The sequence below is a fragment of the Serinus canaria genome, chromosome Z (assembly GCF_022539315.1).
Source record: "Serinus canaria isolate serCan28SL12 chromosome Z, serCan2020, whole genome shotgun sequence".
Taxonomy (NCBI): Eukaryota; Metazoa; Chordata; class Aves; order Passeriformes; family Fringillidae; genus Serinus; species Serinus canaria.
The window spans coordinates 13,960,766-13,978,849 of NC_066343.1; the positions used below are offsets into that span (position 1 = coordinate 13,960,766).

Genomic DNA, 18,084 nt, shown 5'->3' on the forward strand with positions numbered 1-18,084 from the left:
CATTTTTGAAGAAATGCTAAGCTAAATATTTATTTCAACTACATTGCAGGGTGATAATATTTTGGGAGTCACAGTCATATTTTGACCACTGATTTTTTTGTAAACATGTTTTTTGACCTCTGCCAAATCTGGTTGGAATAGGATGTATAGTTCAAAAAAGTTAATGTGAGAGAGAGTGCTATTGCATAAAAAAAGGGAATTAAAAATAGGTTGAAACCTGTACAGTCCTCATTGTGTCCTATTGTTGGTCTCAACAGCAAGAAGTAGAGCACTCACAGTGGTCCTGTATTTGATATTATCATTCTGGAGCATGACAAAGCTCTGCAGAATGTGGTACTTATCTTTTTGAGGAGTGATTTCAGTATGAAATGATACCATCATTTCTTTTATGCCACATTCTTACCACCAAGAGTAATTTTGGCTTATTTGTAAATTATTGGTGTATATGTAGATTGTTTTCCACTGAGATGACTTTGTCAGCTACTCACTATACTTCACAGTGCTTTTAAAAGAAAATACAAAGAAGAGAAGTTGCCAGTGACCTTGATTTTATTTAGAAGCACATAAAAAAATTTATGCCACAGCTTTGGTTGACTGGAATGATACATATATTTAAATTTTTAGGTTTTCTTTTGAAATGGTAAACAACGATATCTTTAGTTGTATGCAAGACCAACATTGTAAATAACACAATTACACTACGTAAAATGAAATGCTTGAAGTATATAGCTGTGAAACCCTTAATATTTTTGGTATTGAATCATTGTTTAGCATTGTTAGAAATTGTCTGCAGAAGCCATTTCATATATGGTAAACACTGAAAAAAACCCTGTGACAAAGTGAATAGTAACTAGTGAATGTAACTATTGCAACTAGCACTGGCTCTGGAGACAAGTAAGAGCCCTACTTAAACATTTTACTCGTAAGCTGTCTTCTGCAGCTTAAACATGAAAGGAATTACCTAACTTGTAGTTATGAAGTCCATTCTTACTACTCAGCCACTTGAACTTAAAGAAGTGATCTGTATTTTCATACATTTGGAGTACTCATAACCCAGGAATTTTTTGTGCCTCAGAAAAAAATTACAAAAATTGCTTAGATTGGATAATTATTCTAACTAACACCATAACTTCATGTTCCACCAATTCAGAAATGCTTCTTACATCTCATAAAATGTATTTTTTTATTTTGGAAGGAGGGAGGTATGAAAATTCCCAGGCCATGATGAATCCTGAGTTTTCTGCAACAATATGCACTGAGTTCTGGTAGTCCACAGTCTCTCTCTGTGCTGAAAAGATTACAATAAAGCATAGGTGGAATATTTACAATTTTTGGAATAAACCTAGTAGCAGACGAGCTGTAACCATTTCTCACGCTACAAAACCTGCTTTTTAGTATCACCTTTTTCTAGAAACACATGGCAAGGAAAATAAAACTGTCTTTGTTAGTAAGCAAAAGAAGGTTTTGATAAAAACATATAAAAGACAGTTTTATGTGCTGGATGATATACAGGTATCTGTATACAAGCATGTGTACTAAACAATAAATGAGAAGGTAGATTTGAATGTTACAGGTCTGATGTAAACACAGGAAAAAGAAAAAGAGAAGTCAAAAGTGCTGATACAAGAACTCACTCCATCATGTCTAATTATTGCAGCATATATAACATAATATAATTAAAATGCAGAAAATATCTGCTTATCTCCAAACCAGGGAAAAGACATCTCTTTGGAAATGTAGTTAAATTAAAAAAAAGTCAAGATGTGTGTTCTGTTTCAGCACACAGGAAAAATTTACAGGGAGATTATAAACTCCTGAAAATAGAAGTTTATGTTGACAACAGACAATGCTTTCATTACAGTAACAACAGAGCCACTGTAATACATACCATCTTGTTTTTGTACATGTTTCAGTGGATATTTGAAGACACAGAAAAGGATCATGTGCAGCTTTTCCATTAAAAGCTATGATGTTCATCAAATTGATAAGTATACTGTGTTTTAGAAAATGAGAAAAGACGCTTGACCTAAATACTGTGAACACTAGTTAACCATGTATAAAGATTTATAAGTACACTACCAATTGCAGATGCAAACATGAATGGCTTTTGACAGCTCTGTTACTTGCTTGAATGCATGCTGAAGAACCATTTAAGAAGTTGTTTCCAGTTTTGTCTGATCATTTCTTCTCGGAAAGAGTTTCACCACAAATTTCTGCATCTACTGAGGTCTCTTCAAGAGATGCTTTAATATTAGATACATTAACAGGACATCCAAGGGTAGCTGTACATATAGAGAGAAAAGATATATTAGGTTTTACACTTAATATCCATGCTAAAAAGCACAAAGGCAAGAAAAATGCATGTTACCTAGCACAGAAACAAATAAGCTACACTAACTAATGAAATCAGAAATCCAAGTGAAATTTGGTCTCTAAGCAGCACAACCACCCAAGGGCAGATAGTGTAGCGGGCCAACAGTTCAGACTGAATGTATTAATGATTGAATGCATCATCATGTTATTGGCAGCTTTAGTCAGAACAGAGTCACAGTGCTCTACATTAGGTGTTCAGAAAACGTCTTAGAAATTTAGCCATTTGAAGAAATAAATTTACTTTGTCTTAATTGGAGATAGCTGTCATACTTCAAAACAAAAGCTCACGAACTTCAGGCCATCGAAAATGAAACAGTTCAGAGAAGAGAAAAGTAACTATTAACAGAGTTTTACTGTTAAAGTTATTTGTGCAATGCTTTTGAGTTCTCACTGACCCACAAAATGATTCTACTTATGTAGGGAATGTTAAGAAAAAGCTGTCCTATGAAATCATGTAATATGTAAGGAAGACTTATACTGCTGGAAATAATCAAGTTAGTCATTCTGCCTTTGACAGAATTTACTTACATAAGGTTAGTTTCTCCATCACTAGACTTTCAGGCAAAGTTTCAAGTGGAGTTGGTTGAATTTTTGCAGGGGTGAATGTATTTAAAGAATTTTTTCTTCCTGAAAGGGGCATCATGTAAGTTGGAGTAGCTGAAATGATGAGGGGAAAAAAATCATTCTTAATAAAAATATTCTGACCTAAATGAGATGTCAAAAACTGTGGCTACAGGACTTTGTATCCATTCAGCAAAATAGATACCACATTTACACAACCAGCTGCTCAGCTACCAATTTTTGACTCTAGAGTCAAACAATTACAATATGAAAGACAAGTCTTAAAATCTCTTTTTTACAACAGAAAGCAACTCAGTAAGTTCATGCTGTTAAGGCAGAATTTCAGTAATAGGTGCCTTGAGAGAAGACTGGCGAAAGCATTCGTGCTATTTCTCATAGGTTATGAAGATTGCACCTGAATAGGCTTCAAGTCCAATATGTCTATAAAAAGTGCCCACAACGCATTAATCTCTAGACAACCTCCAAATAGTACAGGAAAGCAGAACTAAACATCTATGACTTTAATTGTATCAGGTCTATTTTCCAATCACTCCTTGGTAGAAAGGTGACAACCAAATGCTAGGAGTATGACACATTTTGTTTTTCAATATTTCTTCATCTTGTATCCTCTTAATTCTGAACTGATTTTGAAGACACACAAACTACCTAACCAGTATAAAAAGACATTTTAAATAGCTGAAAATTTTTATATCCATACAAACCTCTCTGAGCTCTGTTTCAGTAACATCAATTTTCTTAAATTGCTTATACTCCTTCTCAAATACAGGAGACCTACCCTATCAAATAAGCTGCTGATTAGTATCTAAACTCTATAAAATAATGGGGGAAAAAATGAACAATCCTGTAGTAGAAAAAAGGGAGAAGTCCAAGCAGGTAGAATACTGTTGTACTTTGATAGGAAACAGTAAAAGTTTCTCCATCAAAGCGTATGTCTTTAGACAGTTCCTTAGGAAGAATGATTTTCAATCACCTGACACATCCCATTATGTGGTAAATCTGACCTAACTTAAACCATTTCCAAAGACACAGCACTAGAATCACAATGGGAAATAACTTCCCCAGACACATGCACATGGATAGAATTCAGCTATATTTCCTTTCAAGATCACCTAAACTTTAAACACGCAGCACAAACTGCTAAAAAGCTGAGTAATTGCAAAGTACTCTACAGGTGAAACCGCAAGTAATATTGAAAGAAACAGAAAATAATGAAGTTTTAAGTGTAAATGCAACACTATTCTGCTGTACTATCCAGTACATTACAGGATAAAGCTGGGAATTTTGCATGCTCCCTGAAAAGCATTACCTGTAATTTGCTGAGTGTGGACAGTACAGAGAAGTCAGTATAATAATAAAGGAAATTAACTATGATTTTATTAAATCCTTCACCTACTACCTCAGCCACAGAGATGCTACTTCAATTAATTATATATATCCATACCCACAAAAGGATAGTGCAAAATGTAAAATGATGGTTTATGTACATTTTCATTTTCTTCAAAAGCAGTATTCTTTTTTTTTTTTAACAAGTTTACTTGTTAGCTGCAAACACTGCAAAGATTAACAAAACTACAGTTAAGAATTTAAAATTAACATAATTACAAACTATAACCAGTACATGTCTCCTGTAGATTTTCCCTTGATGGAGCAGCAACAGAAGCAAGAAATTCACCCACCTGCTTCAAAGACAATGAATTGTGTAGAGTTTCCAAAGGGCAAATAGAAGGCACCATGGAATACAGTTCAAAACCTAAAATAAAAAAATGAAAAAAAAAAGAGATTTCCAAACATAAGACAGGATTTAAGGTACTGCATTAATGCATGATAAAAAATGCTTAGTTTGCATGAGCACATGCAGGCATAAGTCTCTTGAAGTCTGGGAAATTAAATATTACAGGATTTGGAACAAGATGAACCAGTTTCCAGTTAAAGATACATACATGGGATTCAAGTCCTGTGTACACATGAAGTCCCCATGTACATATAAATTATTCCAATATGAGAACTATGCCCTACTCCCAAATCAGTTCATGAAAGATAATCTCCCTTTAAGACAAACTTAGCAGATCACTTAAAAAAAAAAGTCAGGAAAAGGTAGTATTTCTCCTACTCATACCTGGCACAAGACTAAATAGGTAACTCATTCATGCAAGAAAGTAGGATAGCTATTTTGTTAGCAGACAAGAGCTAAAATTGCTTTATCTTCCAAGAAATAAATTTGCAGAATTCATGTTCTATAGTCTTCAGTATTCTGTGAAAACAAACTTTTGCTTTAATATCAAAGGAAAACCACTGTTAGCATTTTATATCTTGAGGTTACATGCTTTTACTTTCTGAGACAGATATACACGTACCTTTATGCATTTAAAAACACCATCGAAAGACTAGAAGTTTTATATATTGGAACAGGTAAGTAAAGCAACCCAAAAATCTAAACATTTATTGGACTTTTCTATGTTAGTATTGATCATACACTAACCATGCATATCCATATTACTAACAGACTAAAAAGCATTTAAACATCTCGGCTAAAAATAAATTTGCAGTCCTCTAAAGTGCTTCAAGTTTGGTAACTCAATAAACAGTGCTTCATCCAGTTGCATTTCAGAAGAGGAAAACATGTCCATTAGTGTTTTCAACATACAGCTGTAACATTAGAACTTTGCAATTCAATACTGTAAATTTCTTTTAAGACAATTAAATGAAGAAGCAATAGTGAATGAAATAATGTTTAGAATTTCAGTTCAAGGTACATTGATTAGAGATAACATTATGACTGGGAACTGTTCTTTCCCATGAAATAATAAGCAACAATGTTCCTGTGATACCCAATGTTGTCCATTCACGCCCCATCAGCACTTTGCATAAAGAAGAAATTCAGCAAGATTTCAACCACCAAATGTCTATATTTATATTTAGACCCACCTTGGCCATATTCAAATTTTGGGGACCACTGCTACACATATTCAACCAACTGAGGTAGACTTATATCAGCTTCACTTAAATTATAAACAAAATGTTGCATTTCATGAAAACGCGAGTTTTGTGTACAAAGAAACACCATCATACTATTAATTTCTATTCTCCTATAAAGCCAGTAGCTAGCCTTCAGTGTAAGCACTAAGATGCTTACCATACATATTAATATCCTAAATAACTATTTGCATGCATGTAAAGCGCAAACCCTTTCGTTGCCTTACAGTAAAATGTAAGATTTCTCTTTTCCCTGACAGAAAAGTTCCTATCACTTGAATAAGAATTTTTTTTCTGATTTTTCAATTAATGAAGTGGGACAATGTCAGGTTACCTTTTTAGTTAACTATTATTGTTATAGTGCATGTACAAAGAACCAGAGAGGAATTCCAAAATGCACTTTAAAAGAAAAAAGAGAAGAAATAAATTTTATTGTGTTAGGAATTTCCCCTCCAAATTTTTTGGTTGAGTTTTGACAATTCTGCTGTCAGCTAGTCATATCCCAGAATGTCATTCTAGTATCTCTATTTCTAAGGGATATGGCTTAAAACATAATCAGGAAATCTAAGTGTAGTGTTTTATTTTAATGTTTTCTGATAAATATTATCTGATGGTATAAGAAATAAATTTTATGGTGAAGAAGCCCAACAGTATCCCTTTAAGAAAGTAATTCCCTGTACACTAACAGCCTTTGATTTTTGCCTGTATTTATTCTTAAAGCATCAAAAGGGAAGCCAATGAAAGGGTTAACGCAGCATCTCAAAAAGCCACCCTGCTCTCTTAAGGTTCAAAAGCTGTAGAGACATACCACTGGAGCCTAGAAATTCCACAGAGGAAATGGACCAGCACCTAAAGAGGTGTGGGTGATCTGCAGAGGCCCAGAAAATAAGGCACAGCACTTTCAGAAGATACTTGTTTCACCATGTTCCTTGAACTAAAGATTGGGGGGGTGGGGGGGGGGGGGGAGGTAGTCTGAAATGAGTTAAGAGGGTGTGATAACAGTGATAACAACATAAAAGTAAGAAAAAAACAGAATGAAAGGGACAAGGATAATTAAAATGATAGTCCAGCAGACAGATGAAACAACATCAATAGGATGTTATGTTAGTAGAGAACCCCTGGAAACTGCAATACTTAGGGTTCAAAGGAGCTCATACTGCATGCATTAATCTCCTCAAAGATGTATGGCAAAACTGCTGCATTACATGAATCAGAACAATAAGTGTGATTGATAAAAGCTATTAAGATCCTTTTTTTAAAAAAGAATGGAATCACAAAAGTGACTAAATCGAACAAAAAGTAATTCTATTATTAGCCACAGATTCTCAAATGCAGTTCTTACTTTCTGACCTTGTATGTTTTGGGAATATTGTTTGGTTTGAGTCATATAAGAAATGGACTCCTGACTTTTCTATTTGAGATAAAGCATTAGATTTGGCATTTTAGATCAAACTCAGTCTTAAAAATAAATTTAGCCTTACTACAGTTTTCCTTCATAAAGCACTGCAGTGCAAAAAAGCCACTATCAATTTAAAATGAATGTAACTACTACTAAAATACTACTATGCTTATAAGCAAGGCTAAACAAAAGCTCAAGTCTTTTTTTTTTTAAACTTTTTTCCTAAGCAAATATATTTTGAATCTAACATGAAAATACTGATGATTTCCACTGCAATTTCAGTATCACTGAACTCTGCCAGCAGTCATGCACATTTTAAAACTGCAGTGAAGAAATCTGGAAAAGCTACATTCAGGTCCAGTTGGTCCTCGTCTGGGGCCTATTCAATAATGTAGAAGGGGAGGTGCAAAATATTTTGCTGAGGAAGAAAAAGACATACCTCTGTCCTGTGTGTTAAATGAGAAATTTTGCAAACTGAAGACAGTTAACTCTCACTCTTGAAGCTCAAGAGGTCAATGCTGCTCAAGAAGTCACAGCTCTCTTGCTGTGATTTTTAGTGCAATATTTAAGTAATTTGCACATCTGATGAACAGAGAAGTATGATAAGGTAATATAAATTTTTGTCCCATAAAAAATACAGCAATTTAGCAGGAATAGAACCAAAACTTCTGCTTTAGTTTTTGTAATTTAGCATCACTTCAAGAAGATAGTCATAAACTCCAGCTGTCAATTCAGTGATTTATTTTAGAATGGGCAGGCTCAGAGAATCAGCTCAGCAGGAGAAAGACAAAGAAGAAAGAGCAGCTATCAAGAAGTGTATGTCTAATAGGATCAGATTTCATGTCTGTATCTTGTACTGTACAGTCTGATCATACAAGAACTTCAGGAAAATAATTTATTAGAGAGATCATGATTAACACTAGTACTTAATTTTTTTAACAGATTTTCTAAGAAATGAATTTTGATGTTGTATTTATACTAATGAATGGTAAAGAAAGTATTTAGGATATCTAATGATTACAAATATATTTAAAATTGTGCTTGAAGATAGGAACGACAGACAGCTGGATGATACTGTACACCCCATTTTTGAAATAAAAATAAAAGGGATGAAGAAAGAAACCTTTTGTTTTGATTTGTTTTTAAAATAAAAGCAAAACGTACCATTGGTTGGGTGTCGAGCAAATGAGATAGAAAACCTTTTAACAGCAGAACCGCGTGTGGTGTCTGAGAAAGAGAAAAACAGGTACCTGAAATTTGTAACAGCTACCAAAAGTGGAAGATTTTAAAATAGAAAAGGAAGAAGAAAGGAAAAAAGAAAAGATGAGAAGGTATTAGAAGTGAGTGGCATGCAGAAGGGACCACGGAAAAGGGCTAAAATCTAAGGAGATGTTAAAAAAGAAGAAAATTTGGATTGTTGGTAACTACAAGATGTGTAATGACGTGTATGAAAACAAGCAGAATGAGCTGGTGATCCCGGCATACAAGGTTATTCAGGTTAGAGTTGAATACTGAGAAGTGAAGTGGGGGGGAAAACAGCATGAATACTGTTTCACCTCAGAGTTATGAAGGTGTGCTTTGGTATCTTTACATTCTGAAATCTAGTGAGTGAGTTTCTTCTCTATGCCAGATTATCCAAAACTGAGAATCTCCTGCTCCTTGTAATCCAAACCCCACGAAAAAAAAAGGTAAGGAATCCTAAAATTTTCACCATCAGTATTTAACTTATTACTTTATATTTCATTCTTTGTATATGCTCCAAATAATTTAATTTCAAGATCAATTAGCAGTGATAAAAAAAAGAGTTTAAAATTATTAAAGAATTTAAAAACAAAACTTTCAGTTTACTTAAAAAATGCACTTGCTGGAATCTCCTGGTGCAAATTACAAGTCTGTGATCTGGAGTTCAATTCAAGACAAACAAGAATTAACAATGCTATTAAGTTAAACATAAGCAAGCTGTGGGCAATAAAGAAGGAATAGAAACTCATAAAATTAATACTAAGGCCAAAGATTCTAGGATTCCATTAAAATCTTTAGAAGTTCAATGTGGCACATGGGTCGTGCGTGCATGTGCTAGAGTGTGCACATACCATCTATGAAGCCAGAAGAAGTCAGCTTTTTACGATGCGTACGAGCATAATCCTGTAGGTTAGGTGCACTTGAAGAACCCCCGAGCACTGAGGTGCTAAACAGGCCCGCACAGTGAGACCCTGATGGGAGTTAGAGAAAATACATACAACAACCAGGTGTTCGTCCATTCACATTGGGGATGCATGCAGCATGCAAGCACATGGCTCTTACCACACAAAAGGCAGCTTTTGGCAGTGCCTTGGACAGGTTCACAATATGCTTGTAATGTCAGAGTGGGACTTGTAGGCTGAAACTATCATAATTTATTGTGCTTCTACTCATGAAACAGCACACTCTGTTATATATGCAAAGAGAGGACTGGCTTTAACAAAGTGAGTTCTTGTCCTGTTTTCACTTTTGGTAAAAAAAAGTTACCAGTTAGCATCAATGCAAACATAAACAAAACAACAAAACAAAATGAAGATGATGATGATAATGATTGATGATGATGATGATTGATGATGTGAAAGTTGTGTCTTTGAATACCTGTATTCCTGAAACAAATAGAAACTGGAAAAATGCTGCTCATTGCATTCATCCAAATCAACCTTTGAGATGACAGGCTGCTATGAAGTACTCATGCAGTTCCACAGACTTAGTATGTGGAAACAATTCTAATCCCAACAAAATCTTAAACAAATCAGAAATACTCTATTCAGATTTCAGCTACCATTACTAACAATGTTGCAAACTGAAAAAAAACTGAAAGTTTCATAAAGTTTAACTCCCTTTCCTGAGAAGACTTTTGCACAGCTCCATGCAAGTGACAGTACTTTGTCACAAATCATGCATTCCTGCCACTAGAATGGGAATTTAAACAAATTATTGACAGCCACAGATAAAAATATAAAAATAACTTTTGTATTCATCAACCATTAATGAAACTTACATACAACAATGAACAAAATGGGAAAAAAGTTGCAAGTTTTTTCCTTTACGTTTTACTACTGGTTGAAAGGAGAAGCGATTTTTCACTCAGAACTTATCTTTTACATTTTAGATAAGTAATGGCAGATTTTTTTTGAAAACCAGCAATACTTCCTTTCATTACTTATAACAGTCTAATGAGGGGAAACATTACTAGCACATGTGACCAGTCAGCCAAAATAAATTGGTGCCTGGTCTGTGGCAAAAGCCTTTCACAACAAATACAATACCTTAATCTACATGGAAATACATCAACTTCCACAAGGCATATTGTGTCACACAAAAGAATATTCATTTAACTTTAGCAAGCACATAATAAATCCAGGACTTCAGTAAACAAGAGCACCTGATTGTATGCATTTTGCTATGGGAAAAATATAATGGGAAGAAAAGTATCACAGAAAGATTAAACATACAAAAACCACGTATCTTTGCAAATAAAGGAAAAGCTACTTCTAAGTTTATGCATCTAGGTGATGCAGTTATTTATACTTATTTTTTCCCATGAAAAGACACACAGAAAAAAAATCAATATTGATTTACAGCAGTGCATGATTTAGGTTTTTTTTGCATGTGAATCATATCTATGCCTGTTTTAATAAAGCATTAGAAAAGCACCATTTGAATTAAGAGAATTTTAAAGAAGCCTTTGAATTATAGCATGATTCATACTAATGCTGAAAAGAAGAAATTGATTTTAGGAGAGGAATATGAACAAAATCCCTGATACTATCAAGAAACTTTATGTTTGCTCCCCATGGCCCTCCCCTCAGAAAAACATCTTTATTTTCATCAATTGCCCACAATAGGAAACAGAAATTTTAAAGAAAAGTGTTTTAACTGTTTCCAGAGCAGGCCATTTTAATCCATAATATTCTTGCAAAATCCAAAAGCTCAATCAGAAACTACATTATCTCAAAAATCTGTTTTATGTTAAAAACAATCCTGTGTACCTCTTGTCAGCAGTACAAAATCAGTCGTATGAAGGATCTCAAACAATTTGCTCTTTTCAGTTATAATTTATTTTAAAATTTCATTGCAAAAAAAATAGTCCAGTCTATAGGCAGACACTCAGCATATGTTATTAATAACAAGTACTATTGGGTCCTGTTAACAAAAAAGCTATTCAAAGAATATACAACTATAGAGAACAGCAGGCAGAGGAAAAGCTGATAACATAAAAAAAAATTTCAACTGTAGGCACATACCTAGACCACTCTGCTTTTGTTCCAGAATAGTTCTTGGTGTTCGTAAGTTACTATTGCTTTCTGATAGGACCTGGATGTAAGAGACAGAAAAATAAGGGAAAGTAGAACAGCAGCATGAAACATCCATTTAACTTGATACAGCAGCCTGTTTCAGACAGACAGATGTTAATAAGCTGTATGATAAGTGTTAGTAAAAATATGTAAAGGAAACATGAGAGATCATGCAATATCCCCTTCTGAAGGGAGTCCATTTCACATGAGTTCCTTGCAATGAAGTGGTGCAAAGCAAGCATTCAGAATGAGAAAGGACACAGACCAAGACTGATATGAGAACAAACATTTGAGACATTTTATTTCATTTTACCAAATGCACTTTCCTAAACTGCGCCTGTATTGAAAAAAGGAGGGGAGGGAAGGAAAGACAGACAAGCTATTGAGGAAACCATACAATCACTGACCATGCACAGGCTCAATCATTATAATTTTCAGATTCTCACAGCCTTTGCTGATATAAACTTTTCAAATGTATATAATTTTAGAATTTTATACAATAAATTATGAAAATTTTCAAACTAAAAGGATATGGTTACAGAACACCATCCATTGTCTTACACATAAACAATATCTTGACATTCTGAACAGCTTCAGATCTTCACTGGTACTTCCAAAACATTTACTGTTTCTTTTTTTCCCTGCTTTTCCCTCATCCCCCATTACAAGGAGCAATCTTGAAAATACTGTATGAGTCAATGGATGATGTACTGTGTTGGGAGTTTCAGATACCTCCGGATATAGATGGCAAGAATTATTAGTGCTAGAGTTTTTTCCCTATAGTTAATACCAGGCCACTGAAGATATGATATATGCAAAACAAGTTTTGAATAGCAACATGAAGTACCAAATAAATTATTTTAAATTTAATCAGTTGCAATTATTATTTTTTTTTTAATTTACCTACCACCAAATTAAGCAATGCTGGTTTTAAAGTCTTAAAGGACAACTAAACCAAAGCATAATTCTCTTTCATTAGGAAGTACACTAAGTCTTTTTTACTGTGGTAACATTTGCAATTCCTATAAAGAAACCAAATGTTTATGAAAGCGTGTAATACATTCAGTGGAAAAACATGCACTCGGTCTCTTTCCCCCAGACATTCTTGGCATGTAATTTTAAAAAGTGGAAGGTATTGCTTGAAACATAATCCGTAACAAGGGATTAGATGTCCTTAAAGACAGTTGTTGCTTGGAATGCATAAAATGTTTAATGAAGTAAAGTTTAAAAACCTGTTGCCATGAGCCAAAAATACTGGATGTGAAAGCCAGTGATTTAGGGGAGACAGGGGAAGAAGTGATTTGTTCCCCTGATCTGCGTCTTCGACGCCCAGTACCCACACCACTGGTGTAATGCAGCCAGGTACCAATACACTCTGGGCTAGACACACTCAGGGGGCTCTCTTCCTGGAAGTGAGAAAGGGGGCAAAAAACAGCAAAGCATGCAAAGTTAGATTCAACAGAGCCAAATGAACAGAAAAGAAAAAACCCCAATCTGCTTGCACCCTTTTACATACTACCTTTAAAACTATTAAACAGCAAAGAGAGAAGAGTAATAATCCTATATTAGAAAGTTATCAGTTTCACTTTATATCTTCATCCAACTATACCTTTTACTACAACACTTCAATCAAATTTCTAGTAGACTAATACTAGATATGAGAGAAAACGTGTTATCACTCATTGTTACAATAATTGATTCATAATTTTAAGAATTTCTCAAATGTTGGAAACAGAACTTCTGTTACCCTTAACATACTGTTAAATAGCTTTTCCCCTCCTAAGTACATTAAACTTTCCTATTTATTACTTATAGTTTCCATTTCTAGTTTATAAGCTTATCTGAATGCTTTTTTAAAAATTTTAAAATTTCCTTTGAGATTTTACAGCTGACTCACTGATAGTAGCACCAAATTGACTGGTAGTAGTTTTCCAAACTTAAAAATGTCCTAAAAGTTATCTGATGCTGGACACTGTATCAGGACTGAAAGGGAGTGTCAGGCTAAGCACCCCCCCCAATCTTCATCATTACATATCATTAGCAATAACATTCTTTGTAATACAGTTTGCTTCCCAATGTCAACGAGCTTTACATTGTTGTTTTAACTACAACTCAAGTTTTTTTTTTCTTTTCATGACTCAGTCACAGTTGCATTCCTTCCATAAATATTGCTGACTATAACCCAGATTAAAATTTACATATAATCTCACACCTGACAGTGTCCTTTCAAATTAATGGACATAGGTGAAAACAGAATCACCTTACAGGAGGAAAAAAAAAAAAAGGGGGGGGGGGGAGGGGGCAGAGGAAAAGAAAAAAAAAAAAAAGAAAAAGTTCAAGGCAGTAGCAGTTTAAGTTGCAGTGACTTTTTAAAATTGCTCCAAAATACTGTTTAGTTTAAATCTTCCAAATACTAGTTTTGCAGATTTCAGTAGGCCAGATGGAACTTCCTCTTTTAATTATAACAAAAATATGTTTTACAGTGTATGTTTTCTCTAAATGGGCTATTTCCTTCCAGCAAATAAGCAAGGTCTGAATGCTGAAACACATCCCATTTTAACATATATTATCTGCACAGTCAAAATTTAGCAATTTGTGCTTCTGATATCTTGTGAAAGTTAACTTCCATATAGTTTATGAAAATGGTTGAAAGTCTGAAGTAATAGACCTTTAAGCTTGTGCATAAGTGAACTCATAGCTAGGAGGGGAGTTTGCATGATCATCGCAAAAACAGCTTTTAAAAATCAAAAATATTGATGTTGTGAGCATTTGTTTATGAAAAAACTTGGAAATAGAAAATGTAAGACATTAACATTTATTATGTCTGTTAATTTATGGAAGTCATGTGAAGTTATACAAATATCCTTACAGAAGGGAATCATGCATCTTTTTCTCTCCATACTGCCAATAACCAAGTGATTTCCAAATCTGTAATATTTTTACTGCATACAGACAACTCATTCCCATAACAAACATGAAAGAAAAAGCTTTTTGAGTGAATCTTCATTTCTGATGGTTTTAAGCAACTGAAAATGAGGCAGTAAGATGCTGTTAGTCTGCTTCTAGCATTAATATCACAGAAGTGCTTCTATGCACCATCTGAATTTCCACTCAGCCATCCCAATGATATCAGTGATACAGCTGTGCATCCCCCCCCACCTCTGTGACATTAAGCCATATCTGTGAAGCACACCTAGATGTCATGGCTTTCAAGACGCAAACTAGATTGTTCAAGATGTTACCTACAGAATTCATGAACAAACACCAGCCACTTAAAAAGAAAGCTTCCACTTTATCTTTCTTACCTTCACAAGCTTGACAAGTGGAGTCACTTTCACTCCACATGAAAGCAAATACAGCAGATGTCTCAGGTCCTGCACCTCCCCATCCACCCTAATCCCTCCATTCCCTTTCAGCACAATCACCCTGAAAGTTTGCTTAATCCCCAGTAGTAGCTCTCTTGTAAGGATGAATAGAAAAGCAATATATATTAGTTTGTAGATGCAGGTTTAGACTGAAAGAGTCTTCATTTTCAAATATCAACTTTTCTAAAATAGCTTAAAAAAAGGAAGTAAATCTTATCACAGAATAATAATAATTAAAAAAAAGTATCCCTTCAGAGAAATTATTGGCATGGAGGATTTCCCACTGAGCAGGGGCAAACCTTCTGTGAGGCGTATCATGCTGGTTCTGTGTAATCAAAAGCAGAAACACATTTGGTTTTGTTTTCTTTCAAAAGCAAGCAAAAGTTAATATCTTTGACAGAAATTATCTGGAACACAAACACTTACTTCAACAGAACCAATCTTCCTGGATCTTGGAAGGGGTGACTTTCTGTGTATGTGAATTGGGTCTGATACCATTGGCTTGAACATCACTACCGATCGATCTGTTTCATCTCTTTTAGGAGTATGTACCTCCTCATCACTATCATTTTTATGAGAGGTTTTCTTTGAGCCTTCATTCTACAGAAAATACATAATTCATTCTCAATTTCTCTGCACACCTTCAAACATGTAGACAGAAGTGCCTCTTAAATAAATATTCCGCATAAAGATAAAACAAGCTGATTTAAAATACAAGATGTAAATCACATATTACTGAAAAAACAGTTCTAAACTTTAATAATCTACATAATAATCTGTTTCTTCTTTCTTCTTCTATTTAGAAGAATTCCTAGCTTTGCTCTCATTCCTTTCTCAAACAGCAGTCATAAGTCCACTTACCTGACCATATATCTTGGAAAATATCAATTCTTCCTCAACAATATGTATTCATAAACATTCCTAACTACTTTCTTAAATATGTCTTCCAGTTGCCAAAATATTTTTCATGTGACACTCTGATGTTGATATCACTTAGAGTATTTTGCATTTATAGTAAAAATTCTGGCAAAACTTTAGAGCATCCAAATTGTCTGTGTCCTTCACCTCAGTGCCCATTCAAAATAGAAAATATTGGGACTACTTTTACTGCATGTTTTTCTACCAAAAGAAAAACCCACACTTGTATTTTTTATCTAACAATTTTAAAGTGTTTATTTTAGGTACATCATATCCAAAAAACCCGAGATTTGCTTTAAAGAAAGGCATAATTATTACCTCTCTGGAGGCAGGTCTGTATCCATATCCAGATGGTAAATTTTTATCTTCCTCACAGCCTTTAGCTCCTGGACTGAAATGCAGCTCTACATGGAAACGTTCTTCCGAAGAAAGTTCCTGAAGTAAAAGAATAGGTTTATACTTTAATAAATTGCTCACCACTACTAATTTCTGTAGATATTTATCCATTTTTAAATACCTTGTTTGGATCCTCATAGAGCATGATGACAATCTGTGTCATGTAATTGAGTTCATTGACCACATTTAAGTAATCCATAGCTCGTTTCCATTGTTCATCTTTTGATTCCTTATGGAGAAAAAAAAATCAACAAGTAAAACTCAGCTATTTTCTTTAAAAAGACTGATGATTTCACTTTTCCCACATTTACACAGATTTTCATGGTAGAAGTGCAAAGCTCATTATAGTTAAGGAAAATGCAGAGGTACAATGAAAAAAAACTAATTATGAACCACCAAAAGTGACTTAAAATTGCTTATCAAATGACTGAAAAGTGAAGAGCAAACTTTTCATGTTATTTCAGGGTGTCTTTCATGTTTTTTCGCCAATGATGACATGAGGACAGAGGCACTGTTTTCAATTCTCCTGATGAGAATTCCTAATGTTGCAATAAATTCATTTCAGCTAGTATATTGTGAAAAATGTTTTTAGACATCACGCTAATGGAGATATCAGCCAAACAGAATAACAGAGCTTCCTAGTATATAGAGGAGGTACAACTGTCACATCCTAAACTACTTAAATGAATAGTCATCTTTTTTATGCTGTAGCAAAGAAACCATTTAGTAATCCACCTTAAAGAAAAATTAAGAGTTTATCAGACTTCAACTTGAGGTGTACCTGTTGTAGCATGTCACAGAGACTTATAAATGCTTTTGCCATCACTGAGTTTCGTCATCCATTAGCAGCAAGTATGTCAACATGACAATTTGAAAAGTAGTGTATAAGTCAAATGGTATCTTACAACCAGATATGTTCATGGTGCTGCATATATCTACTCCAAGAGGTCAGTTTAAGTAATTTCTAAATCTGGAGACCTTGTCTTTTTCAGTGTCAAAGACTATCAGATGGAGATAATGCACCACCTTTGTAGTATTCTATAACAGTATAGAAAAATAAAAAAATTCACTGTATAGGAAGAACTTTAGACTCTATGAGCAGTCTTAAAATTAGGTAGGGATGTCTTGACAATACGTCAATGGTCAAAAATAGTAAGCCAGTGCAAAAGTAAATTCAAGAAAACCCTGAATCATAACTTGAGAATAAAAGTTGAAAGAATTGGTGACAACAGAAGACAAAAAAAAAGTATCTGGCCTTTCCACATCTATTTGTGATTCTAACACATACAGCCAACAGAACATAGCATTACTTTGATGGAAATTAACATGCTAATTAACATGCAATTTGCAATATATTTCTGCATAAGTAATAGAAAATAAAATGTTTGAAAAAATGCGATAAATTTCAAAGACACTTAATGTTTCAATTGATACAGTGAGAGGAAGATTCAGGTTCCTCGCAAAATATCAGGGCTTTAACACAGAAACTTACATCACATAAGGCACCGTAACGAAGGGTGGATAACAGGGAGTGGACGTGACTCTCACTGGTGAAATACAGCCGGGTACGAACATGGCGTTCTGGGGACATAACACCCCTGGAGTAGCTTAAAAAAACCAAGATGTTATTAGACCATGATAAGATGTGCCTTAATTTTAAAATAGCTGTTAATAAATAAATAAATTATATTTTTTAATTTTTATGAGCTAAGAAGATATTTCAAATTTGAAACCTACAGAATAGCTCTAATTTTTATGG

General features: G+C 34.1%; 1 protein-coding gene across 12 annotated transcripts in view; it reads right to left on the bottom strand.

The window, feature by feature from the left end:
• Positions 1-531: 531 nt before the first annotated feature.
• The window catches only part of PPIP5K2 (diphosphoinositol pentakisphosphate kinase 2), a 47,136-nt gene continuing 29,583 nt past the window's right edge, over positions 532-18,084 (bottom strand). For 5 of the 12 annotated variants that reach the window (XM_050986798.1, XM_009097873.4, XM_050986796.1 and 2 more), the window contains 11 exons: positions 17,818-17,932; positions 16,447-16,554; positions 16,248-16,364; positions 15,438-15,611; positions 12,879-13,052; positions 11,596-11,665; positions 9,421-9,540; positions 8,492-8,554; positions 4,574-4,705; positions 2,902-3,030; positions 532-2,282 (listed from right to left, as the gene is read on the bottom strand). In XM_050986798.1, the coding sequence (XP_050842755.1) occupies positions 2,179-2,282; positions 2,902-3,030; positions 4,574-4,705; positions 8,492-8,554; positions 9,421-9,540; positions 11,596-11,665; positions 12,879-13,052; positions 15,438-15,611; positions 16,248-16,364; positions 16,447-16,554; positions 17,818-17,932 (1,306 nt within the window). In that variant the 3' untranslated portion in view covers positions 532-2,178. Of the gene's footprint in view, positions 2,283-2,901; positions 3,031-4,557; positions 4,706-7,766; positions 7,910-8,491; positions 8,555-9,420; positions 9,541-11,595; positions 11,666-12,878; positions 13,053-15,437; positions 15,612-16,247; positions 16,365-16,446; positions 16,555-17,817; positions 17,933-18,084 lie in introns of those variants that run through there. The other 7 variants (XM_050986797.1, XM_018922859.3, XM_018922854.3 and 4 more) reach the window with 7 other exon arrangements.